Source organism: Mercenaria mercenaria, chromosome 1, assembly GCF_021730395.1.
Source record: "Mercenaria mercenaria strain notata chromosome 1, MADL_Memer_1, whole genome shotgun sequence".
NCBI classification, from domain to species: domain Eukaryota; kingdom Metazoa; phylum Mollusca; class Bivalvia; order Venerida; family Veneridae; genus Mercenaria; species Mercenaria mercenaria.
This window is the reverse complement of record NC_069361.1, coordinates 93,167,841-93,180,316: the sequence shown is the minus strand read 5'-3', so window position 1 is coordinate 93,180,316 and position 12,476 is coordinate 93,167,841. Positions and strand designations below refer to the sequence as shown.

The 12,476-nt window shown below is 37.4% G+C and overlaps 3 protein-coding genes across 4 annotated transcripts in view; 2 read left to right on the top strand and 1 right to left on the bottom strand.

The window, feature by feature from the left end:
* Positions 1–12,476, top strand: part of LOC123530206 (uncharacterized) — a 273,691-nt gene that overhangs the window by 94,555 nt on the left and 166,660 nt on the right. The window lies entirely within an intron of this gene.
* Positions 9,668–11,533, bottom strand: LOC123530266 (ADP-ribosylhydrolase ARH1-like). The gene has a single exon (XM_045311040.2). The coding sequence runs from the start codon at positions 10,997–10,999 to the stop codon at positions 9,776–9,778; it is 1,224 nt and encodes a 407-aa protein (XP_045166975.2). The 5' UTR covers positions 11,000–11,533; the 3' UTR covers positions 9,668–9,775.
* Positions 11,634–12,476, top strand: part of LOC123530255 (calpain-B-like) — a 242,053-nt gene continuing 241,210 nt past the window's right edge. The window contains exons 1-2 of the mRNA XM_053517603.1: positions 11,634–11,765; positions 11,873–12,439. Of these exons, the coding sequence (XP_053373578.1) occupies positions 11,996–12,439 (444 nt within the window). The 5' untranslated portion in view covers positions 11,634–11,765; positions 11,873–11,995. The remainder of the gene's footprint in view (positions 11,766–11,872; positions 12,440–12,476) is intronic.

Below are 12,476 nucleotides of genomic sequence, written 5' to 3'. Positions count from 1 at the left end.
TCCGATACGTGTGTAGAGCATGTGTAGAACACGAAAAGCAGCGAATAGAATGTATGAATATTAAGAAATCCGATAGTTTGCGATCCTATAATAGGCCTGAATATAATTTTGCTTGTACTAATTTTATACAGAAATCTATAGTCACAGACTAAGAGCTCTGGCATGTCAGGCTTTACAACTTTGTTCCTGTTATGTGCAATTTAGTATAACTGGTACCGTTATAATCAGTATCATATATTATGTCATTTAGCAACTGTACAATGATCTCACTCAAAGCCTTGACAGCAAACAAAGGTCAGTGATATCTTGATTAGTTATCGGAATCTAAACTTTCCAAGACTGAATAAACTAAAATTTCGCCTTCCCAGTTCACCAGCTGAATTGATGCACTTCCCAGCCCACCAATTTCCAGCATGACTAAAATCGGGATGGTTCATATAAATGTGATCACGTTTGTCTGAACGTTCTTTTAATTGTAACAGTGCTTGCACTAGATGGTCCGTAAACTTCATTTAAGCATTTTAAGATATTATTGAAAGAACGAGGCACATCTTGAACATTTGTTGTACATGTATACTATTAACGTGCATGTCTGGTATAATTATTACTCTACATTTCCTTATATTTGTCATTTTAGGTGTATGAAAGATGAAAAAGGAGACAAAAGTCTGCATCAGTGGAATTGTCAATATATGTTAAAATGTCTTGCTGAGCGACTGACATGAATGATATAACTGACGTATTATATTCGAAAAGCTGAATGACATAACACTTTGAGAAGTTGAGAACATCCTCTAACGAAATTACACAGACAAGGATTTCTACTTAACTAGGTCTCCGTACCAAACACGACTATGTCGGTTGCTATTTGAAGGTATGGATATAAATAACTGATTTAATTCCAGTAATTTTACAGTTAAATACTTCAACATATCATTACATTTAGTTTCCACTCTAAATAGAAAGTTTTGATAATATTTGGAAACCTTTAGTTAACTTGTTAATTATTTTTAATGATAAATACATATGGCGTGTCATCGAAAATGGTCGAGTATGATGGCGTTGATTCTGAAGGCAAGACTTGATGAGACAAATAAGAACATGCATAATATCTTGCTAAGTAAAGCAAAATTATATACATGTAGTTAAATTATTATCGTGTTTTTTTTTTAAATGCGCAACCTTTTAATATTTGTTGAAAGATAACAAGTCGCACCAATGCAGTATAGTGTTTAATGATATGCTACTATTTATTTTTGTTTTGAAAACATTTTAAAAATTTTAACGTTTCGGGACCACGTGTTCATCATAACTGCTCGGGAAAAGTGAGAAATGATTATATCGGGCCAACGAAATGTTCTGATTGAAGGGACTTTAGTTGTGCGCTGGGAAAGAACTAGAGTGAATGCAACTGAATTATAATTACCACTCAGGGAAAATCGATTAAATCTAAACTACTGGACTAATGTTCAGATTTTGCTGGCAATTCTTAGTGCACCCACTTGCATGTTAAAACGCACAATCTATCTTAGTGAGCTTGAACAATAGTAGAACAATTTTACTTGCAATCTAAATTATTTTACTTTTCTTAAACTGTCCAGTTATTGAAAATGTTGCTGTATTTAATTAAACGATTATTTTAATATTTTTTTATTCAAACTCTTACACAGTACCGTTGTGACACAAACATACGCACATACACTTCCAAGACATGGCAATAACTCATTTCTCTTGTTATCAGCTAATGATCAGAAATCGAGGAAAGTAGATTTATTACTTGATTGTAGCATACATATATGTATGAGTATAACAATAACGTTTCATGAACTTTGGACGTAATTCTTTATGAACTCTACATTTAAAACTAGATGCCCAAGGGCAACATGCCGAGCCCACTCTTTGACCCCTATCTGTGACCTTGACCTTTGAGATAGGAACCCGGGGTTTGCACATGCCACTCCGTCTCATTGAGTTAAACATACATGCCAAATATATACAAGATTCCTCAATGCATGTCAAAGTTATGGGCCGGACAAGATCTGACATGACTTTAACCTCCAACTGTGACCTTGACCTTTAAGATAGGAACCTGGACTTTGCACAGGACACTCCGTCTCACTGAGGTTAACATTCATGCCGAATATAAACAAGATTGCTCCAAGCATGTCAAAGTTATGGTCCGGACAAACAAATCCATCTGACATGACATTTGATCACCAACTGTGACCTTGAACTTTGAGATAGGAACCCGGGGTTTGAACATACCACTCCGTCTCATTGAGTTAAATAAGCATGCCAAATATAAACAAGATTCCTCAATGCAGGTCAAAGTTATGGGCCGGACAAGATCTGACATGACTGTGACCTCCAACTGTGACCTTGACCTTTGAGATAGGAACCTGGAATTTACGCAGGACACTCCGTCTCACTGAGGTTAACATTCATGCCAAATATAAACAAGATTGCTCCATGCATGTCAAAGTTATTGTCCGGACAAACAAATCCATCTGACATGACCTTTGATCATCAAGTGACCTTGACTCTTGAGATAGGAACCTGTGGTTTGCGCTTGACACTCAGTCTCACTGAGTTTAACATTCATACCAAATATAAACAAGATTGCTCCATGCATGTCAAATCTATGGTCCGGACAAAGAAATCCGGACGGATGCACGGACGCACATACACCGAACAGCCATTTGGACAACTATGTCTTCGCTTCCGCAAGCTGGCTCGACAAAAACGAAATTCACCTTCAGTTTCATTAAGATTGCATAAGTGACGAAAACGTTACACATTGTATGCCCTAATTTTCTTTGACCAAGAAGTAGTGTACATCTCTACGTCACATTCTCAACAATTGGTAATATTTAGAGACGACAAGGAGCCAAAAAATAATTACAAAACTTTTATAATAGTGGAAAAAAACACGATAAAGACGATTTGTAATCTATTGTTATCACATATTCGACAACATGGCTATTATGAAATGAAAGGTGTTTTATTTTAAATGGGCGTTTGTCTCCGCCCACATTCTGAAAAGATGACAGAAGTCAAAGAATATGTCAACAGGAAGAAATAACATGGAAAAGAAAGCTCTGAATGTTATAATACAAGTTACCGTTAAAACCACTTATTGCCATGATATATATAAAGTAATTGAAACTATAAAGCGGTTGAAGCGGAGATGTACTGCCAATGCGTAAAATTAACAAAAATCACAATATAATAAATCTCTGGAAACCATCGAACTGGAAAATGTTGAAGCTTTGTGAATCTACACTTCTTGTAACTCCGAAATTTCTGACAAATAATTGATACAGTGGCAATTCTATAAAAGTTTGTTGACCGAGAAATAGAGATAACAAGAATATTTACACTTTTTATCATTCTATGCTGTGTTTTTATCCGTTAGGTGCATGTTCGTGCTGTCAACTACATTTCAAACAAATTCTATTACTTCTGTTACGTTTCATCAAAATATGTCAAATGGCATTTAGAAGAAAGGAAAGGCACTGACAAGACACGGTGAGTTCAACACAGCCAGACGAGACAAAAGAATGTTTCTATAAAACGTCACAATTGTTTTAGGGCACCATATATAGTCACGCAAAATCACCTTCAATTTCGTCTACAAAAGTTGCTGGTACGGTAGTGGCCACACGTAACAGTAAGCTATTTGAAACGGTGTCTGCACATATTGCCACATACTTTCAGGATTGAGTGAATCTCAAACAACGACTACGTTTGTGGTCTTCTGACATTTTTCACAGACATCTACAAACAGCGGGTTTTGTTCTTTCTTTAATTCTGATGTTTTGACGTGTAATTTGTTCCCGATGTATGCATATTATATGCAGCGTATGTTCATCTGTCCACGGATATCACACTGCTGAACCCCAAGTGTTTGGCCTCATAATTTAATTCTGATAAACAGTTACGGAATATCTCAAGTGTTTCCGTTGTGATCTGAAAAAGAAAGAGTAAATGTGCCCTAAACGTAGCCCTTGCAAGGTAAATGAAATGCTTTCATCTAGCTCATATACATGTTGATTGCTAAATACTAGTTTTTGTTAGTATGGCAACTGAAGTACCATTCAAAATAAATAAGTCCAACACGCACAATTTGGACGATGTCGCACGGGCGGAGAACCGGGAAGTGCAAATCAAAGTATTACTGACCTCTGTTTGAAGAACACCCGTCAAGGCTTTGTGCCGTTAAAAATGCATGTAAACTCTTTTTATGTGTGTTGGGGGGGGGGGGGGGGGGGGGGGGGGGGGGGGGGGGGGGGTTCCATGAAGTGCGTTGTGCACGAATTTTACGAAGGCTTTCTTGATAAATGCAAACGTCAGTGATAAACTAGAGACACATGTAGGTACTTTAGACTATGTGTCACTTCCAAATCTATTCGTTACTAATGAAATACACTCGCAAGCGAGGTGTTTTGACACAAAAAAGCCGCATCGGGAAGTGTTGCGCGTACCCGTTGATGACGTACTATACCACCTGTATCTTATAGATTAACAAGAAATGTCTTTAAAAAGACAAACGGCGTAGAGGTAATAATGTTTGGTGCATGAAAAATTCAGAATTAAACAGGATGTACAGACAGAAAATATTTGGATATGCATATACGAACACATTATTCATTTGCAAATATTTCAACTAAGCAGCAAATTTAAATGATCAAGAGGTATCCTTTCAGCGATAGAAGGTCAAAATGATTTGACGTCCTGGGCTGATTCTGAAATAATTTCTTGATGGGTCAGAATCCCCCACAAGTAACCGACCTGCGTACAATTAGTTGGACTGGAAAAGGCTAAAGCAGTTGACATGAAAATAAAACCCTAGCTTTTAAATCACTAGTAGTGACCCCCATAACTCTAATTACTTGATTAAGTTCTCAGTTAAAAAAATAACACTTAAAGCAAAAAATCAAACATTTGCAGATTGGGATACCTTCAATAAATGTTGAAATCGTTTTTATTTGGGTAAAGTAATAGGTAAATACTTACATAATATATGATGGAATAGCGATTTCTAAATTTAATTTGCACATTGTTGTTGTTTGCATAGTCATTATTTTCATGAAATTTAAAAAAATTCAGCTGACCTACTGGCCTCCCTTGGTGTTGTATTTGTTTTTGTCTGCACTTGCAAGAGCGAGGTTCCAGTGGGGAAAGACCCCTGGTGTCAAATTATGTTGGGAATAACTCAGTTTCGTGAAATAATAATAAAGAATTGTTAAATTTTCTGCTTTATTTTCACGAAGAACATGAATTTGCCGTGTGTGCGAAACCGCGTACAGTCCGACACCGGGTACACTGACTCTACAGTTACAACCAGCCACAACTCATTCATCCATAAGCGAGGTACGCAACGGGGGAAGAAGTTTACTTTCGATTTCTCTAGCGGTGATAAATTACTAAAAACTTTAAATTAGAATATATCATTTTAGTTTAGGGTAACAAAACTACTAAATATGTTCCATTTAATATGTGCCTTCTGATAAGCAATGTCATTTAAGACTTAATAAATGGTTTATCTTCTCAGCGCGCACCTGTTCCGTGTCCCGATTACTACAGAATCTAGGTAACATTCCATGTTATTCAGCTAACGCCGAAAAAATTCATAAAGTTGACGTTAATGAAGACGTCTCTGACGTTGGCCGGGATGTGTATCCCTTACCACAAGACAAACATAAAGCTAGGTTACAATTTCCGATATCTTTAAAAGAAACTATAGTAGATATTTGCACGAGAAAATGCTAATGAAAAACAGTTGAGAAGAGATCCGGTTATTCAAGAGCACCGGTATTTAAGTTAAGAAAGTAGACCTTTGCGCCAAATGCCTTGCTGATACCGAAAAAGACAACTCGCACTTCTAGGACATTATCGAGTGCCCTACAGATGGTGTCGTATATGTAAACAAATAGATTAACTGTAGTCACCTGGAATGAAACCAGACTGGACAGGAGTAAGGAAACGCGAATCATGAAGATGGTTAATGACGTGTTTGAAAGGCCCTTTCAACGGTATTTAGGAGTGAAATGGGTCTGTTATTGCTCAATATGGAGACTTCGCCTTTCTTATACACTGCAGTAACATGTGCTTCTTTGCACATACTTGGTACCGCGGATTATTGTAAAGAAGTAGTATTGAACATGTCACAAAGAGGAAAAGATAGTTCGTGTGAAGCTTCACGAAGAATTTTGTTGTTTATGCGGCCTTTTGAACCTGTAATGATTTTAAGACTCTTCGGTCTCTGCCGGGTTAAGATAGATTTCATTTATGAAACGTGTAGAGTTGGATCGTCCCAGATCAGGTACTTCTCTATTGTCATCATCAATTTTTGCTTGCGCCTGGAAACAGCCGTTTAAAAGGTTAGCTTTTTTCAAGATCAGAGAAAGCGATCTGATGTGTGTTTGGATTAATTAGTGTGGGGATAGAGTTATTGATTGTATTAGAGATGAAAGATTTAAGCGTTGCCCACCAATCTTTGGAGGAAATGGAGCCGTTTTTAAGTTTGTCAGAAAGTTTTAAGAAATATTCAGATTTGGCTGCACGGATGAGCTTAACTGTTTTATTTCAGAGTGGCCACAATTTCTGCCAGTGATTTGGAGAGTTTGTTCTTTTTGCTTTTCTGTAGGCCCGTTTTCGTCATCGTATGTGTTTTCTTATTTCGTTGCTCATCCAAGGGACACCCGAGGGTCGTACTTTAACGTTTTTATTTGGGATATTATTTTTGGCAGCGATTTGAATTTGGGTGGTTACATTTTTTGCATATGTATTTATATAAATGTCAATGCAGCAATTCCAATTAAAGTTGTGTATATCTCTTCGCAAGCTGTCAAAGAAGAACTTTAAGAAAGAAAATTTCAATGTTTGTTGTGGATTTAAATGTTCCGTATGTTTTTTCTTTTCTTTTTCTTTTAATATTAGCAATCTCAAGATAATGTAAATACCACTGCTTATAAAATCCGTAGACTATTGGACATTGTATGATCTAAACTTTCCACGAGATGCCCAACATATCTAACAGAAATGAATAACTTTACAGGCATTTCTTGCTTATCCTACGAAAAAAACAGTGTAATATCACTTCTCATCTCCCTGAAACTGGTTCAGAAGTTAAACAAGAGGGTCAATGAAAATAAAGCGCTTACCTGTGTACAAGGCTTCAAGTGTGTTTGTATAACGGAATGGTACAGGTACAGAGTTAGGTTTCTTCTGTGTTAGCCTATATTATATACATGCCACACACATGTTTGAACTTAGGGCAATAATTTGGACAATTACGGTAGACAGCACAAATCTGATATCACACACCAAATATCAAGGTCTAGCTATTACTGATTCAGAGAAGAAGATTTTCAAAGTTTCTTATACATAAGCTTATAGTAAGTACAGGTCACACACAGGGGCATGGTAGGGAAATAATTTGGACAAGTATGGTAGAGAGTTAAACCTTTATATCACAAGCCAAATATCAAAGCTCTAGAGAAAAAGATGTTTAAAGTCTGATAGCTGAAAACCTATTTTTAACCAAAAAGACATATATGTTCAATGAACCGGAACCATTTGAACAACTTTGAAAGAGGGCTATCTAAAGGTCATTTAAGTAAAGTTTCATCAAAATCCATTCAGTGGTTTTGGAGGAGATGTTGTTTAAAGAAATTGTTAATGAAAAGTGACCACGCCCTCTGGCAGATGAATCAGAAAAAAATTGATTAAAATTTTTAGAAGGTCACACAAGGACAATTTGTGTGAAATTATTTTAAAATCGGGCCAACACATTTTCTAAGTTTCTACTATTTACATATACGGAAAAGTGACCACGCCCTCTGGCAGTCATGTTTTTTGACGAATCGGAATAACCTGAATAATCTTTGTAGAGAGTCACACAAGACTCACTTGTGTAAAATTATTTTAAAATCAGGCCAGCAGTTTCACACAAGAAGATTTTTAAAGTTTCTACTATATACATATAGGGAAAAGCGACCACGCCCTCTGGCGGCCATGTTTTTTTTTTGACGAATCAAAATAATTTGAACAATCTTGGCAGAGGGTCACACAAGGACCATTTGTGAAAAATTATTTTAAAATCGGGCTAGCAGTTTCACACAAGAAGATTTTTTAAATTCCCACTATATACAAAGTATGTAAAGTGACCACGCCCCCTGGCGGCCATGTTTTTTGACGAATCGGTATAATTTGAACAATTCTGATGACATAATGACCATTTGTGCGAAATTATTTCAAAATCAGACCATTGGTTTAGGAGGAGATGTCGTTCGAAGATTTTCCTGTTTTAGCTCTGGCGGCCCCTATGTGCAACCAAGCGGAATTGTTTGAGCACCTTTGGTAAAGGACTATCCAAGGAACATCCATGTCAAGTTTCATCAAAATCCATTCAGTGGTTTTGGAGGAGATGTCTTTTAAACACAGTTGTTGACGGACGGACGGACGCACAACGGACACAGCGTGATCACAATACCTCACAATGAGCACTTTGTGCTCAGGTGAGCTAAAACCTGGATAAAATTCATTTTAGAACTATCTAGTAATGTGAGAACTATTTAATGGAGTTATTTGGCCACAGAAATATCACATCTAGCCTTTCACAAAGCGGTATAAAATCGTAAGACACATCTTTCAATTTTCCAACAATGACAGGATCAGAAAAAATGTTAATATACAACACCTATACAAAACTGTAAAATGGTTTTATCGTAAATATATGAAGCCCCTGTTACGCGAATATAACACAATGGGATAAAATCAAATTATTTTATTTAATGTTTCAGCACAAGATCCCTCTACATTATTGTGACACATTCAAATAATGCCCCTTCATACACATACATTTATACTATAGTTACTTATCACTGATATTTCTGTGTAAAATTAATGATATATTTATTACGCTGTGGTTTACAAATTGTAACACTTTGATCAAAATATGATCGAAGCTCTTTCATCGAAAAGTACAAATATTTTGCATACAGCAAATATGTTATTACAGAAGTATGCCTTTTAAATAACAAATATCATACTCTCATTCAACAATGTGTGTGGCAAGGCCTACAAACTGACCGATATATAAATGACCTTGACCCTCGTATGACATTCGCCTTCAAACTTAAAAACCTTCATTAACAGCACAAGCCTTGCAGAAAGACCTACAAACTGACCTAAATAATATATGAGTTTGCGTTTTGAAAACGCAGCTCCGTTTATTATTAAACTTGCTAGGGCCTAGTATTAGAAAAGAAACAATGCATTAGTATTACACCTTTATATATTCTAATAATAAAAGAAATAAATAGCAAAATAATGTTCTGTTAATACATAAGAAACAGAGGTAGCTTACAAGTCTGAAATGACCGCAAATAACTTTTACATGTGTTCTAGCTCTACTATTCAGCAGGGTATCCATGAGGTATGTAATTATGAAAATAATGATGCCTATATTGCACTAATCTAACTCACAGTGTTGCTGTTCTGAACTTTGTCCTACTCGTGATGTAAATGTCGCTTTTAATCTGATATTTCAGGCCGTCCGGAGAGGTATTAAACTAGAGTTACGGTATAGAACTATTCTGAACCTTATTCCGCCACTGCCATCAACCGTTGGTAAAAGTAACTACACTTCTTACTTTTCTTACTTTCAAATCATACAGACAGATCTACTACCTTTTTATATTTCACGACACAATGTCTTTTGAACTGAGTAGGCCTACCTGAATCACCGTGATTTGCAACTTCATTTCTTTTATTCATCACTACTTTTACTTGTCGAAGGTTTGGGTAAAGACCCTGTATTATCTTCTGCTTTCGTTTGCTGTTTCTTAAATTTGTCTGGGTGGCTTACTCTATACAACTTCTCACCGAGTCCCCTCAGACGCTCTCGATATTCTAGATTTATGTAGTTGTTTTTGTTGACACCTTTATATCCAAACATAGCACCATAGCAACACGCAGCGATAACACCTGTACTGTCGCTGTCTCCAGCATGGAACATAGCCCTGTTACATAGATCTGGCCACGAGCCGTTATAGCCCAGCAACGAATCGTACGCAATCATAGGGGCATCATGACCACTTTTCCCGCCAAAACCGCCACGCATATAACCAATGGAGCTGTAGAACGCATCGCGTTCTTTAACCCCAAAGTTTTTTGGGAACTTCGGAGAACTTTTGCCGTCAGATATACCCCGAAGTTGCAGATACTTTGTCCACTGCCTCGTGAAGTAGTCCCAAGCTTCTACATTTTGTTCCACATCAATTTTACTTTCTTTGATGTATTCAAGCGCTTTCGGCAGTGTTTCCATTAAACCCGCTCCCCACTCTTTCAATGGTCTCCCTTGGATTGAATATGACGTGAACAAGGCTGTGGTAAGAGCCCCTAGGTACCCAGTAGGATGATGATGTGTCATACGTCCCGATTCAACACTAACTGTGATGAGATTTTCAAGGTCTTCAGGATGTGGGTAAAACAATCCAATACACATAGCCCTCATAGCAGCGCCACAACCACCACCTTTCTTATTGAATGGAATAATATAGCCGCCACTTTCGTCCGGTTTTAAAAGACCGCAAGAACCCACACAAGTGGCACCTGGTGCTCTCCCTTTCATGTCATGCAAACATTCTTTATATTTCGCGGCAAATTTTAAGTACAGTTGTTCCTGTGGCTCTGAGCTTACGCCGTCCGTGTTTGTCAAATCAAACCACTCTATAAGGGCCTCCGCCGTCGCCATATGCATCACTGTATCATCACTGACCTTCCAGTCTGGTAACGACACTTTAATTTTGTTCAAACCACCCAAGTCTTCCAGTTCCTCGTGAATTTCTTCTCCGTAGTGGCAGAACTCCCAGATACCGTTCTTGTAACCCAGAGCATCTCCTACACCGCTCAACACCATAGCTGCTTCGTATCTTTCTTGTAAAGTTACTCCAGTTATTACCCTCTTTATTCTGCTTAAAACACTCATCATGAAACACTGTCGTACTATTATTTTATATAGATCATAGACTAAACCGTCCACATTGACTATTGACTAGACTAGCATAGCTCTATGTGATATATAATGTAGTTATGCAGAGAAGCCCAGAGGCTGTTTCAAAGATAAATCCAATACGAGAAGTAGTGAATAGAATCATGATATAATAAACACGTCTCTTTAGAATTGTTTGTTTTTTTATTATTATTTTATGCGTCTTGTTTTGTATTTTCTTTTAACAGTATTTCGCCCACATTTGCAAAAATATTGTTTTTAAAACTTCTAGTAGATCTATACAAAGATTATCCCAAACTCCAACACAGTGTTACCTCCCCTTATCGGTACAGATTGACAATATTCCTGCACGGAGGTTGAGATTATACGAGTCATGCTGTATTGTATACACAGTCTCGCAAAAAGAAAAAAGGCATTCCTTTGTTACTTCTACATCTACATCTACATCGGTACAACCAACAATCGATTTCCGATTATGACTGGTCGGCGCTGTCAGAGAACATGGAGAAACACTTCTTGCTTTTTCAAAATAACCAGGCATTAATGTATGACTAAGTGCTACGATATGCTTGATAGGACGAATAGATCGATAGTAGGATAAACCTTTAAGAGTATTTTCACGGCTGAATAATTTACCGCTATTTGATAAACTCCTACCCACATATAAATGGACTCGTCCGGAAAGTACTGCTGAGTCCCTGTTCCAGCAACTTTTGGATCTGACGGCAAAGTGATAAATATTAAGGTAAACGCGGTTTTTAATGCATGTTATATGTATTAAAAGTTACCATTTCCATGTCTTACAAAATATAAATGGTTCTTCGCTAACGTTGCTGTCGTTTCTAATTTCAGTTCGACCGTGAAAAATTTGGATTGGTTCCCGTTTTTTTTCCGCTTCACGTGCTGCCAATACACATTATATTGACGTTCGTGTTTTGATCTATATAACAAACGACCCAATAATATATAGTCATTATGCCGTATAGAACTACTAGGACTGTACGAACCATCATCTCGGACGGAAGAGGACCGCCTAGGGTAGAAACTAAAACTTATACCGACGGTGACGACGACGGATCGTCGGGAGGCGGAATGATGGATTTTGGAGGATTTAAATCAAGGTTTGGAAATATGAAAATAAGTTTCGGAGGAGGTGGTGGTGATGGTGGGGACAGTGGATTTAGATACAGTTACGGTGGGGGCTCGCGGGATACCCAGCGTGGCGGCGTGACTGGAAGGAGTAGTCGTAGGGAGAAGAAAAACCCATTTGCCGGGCTGGAAAAACAGAGTTATGAAGAAATTGTAAAGAAGTGCAAAGAAGAGGGATGCTTGTTTGAAGATCCCGAATTCCCAGCACAGGATTCATCCATTTTCTTCAGCAAGTCACCTCCAAGGCCATTTGAATGGAAGAGACCAACGGTATATCTTTTTTAACTATTTTGTTTTTGCTGCATTG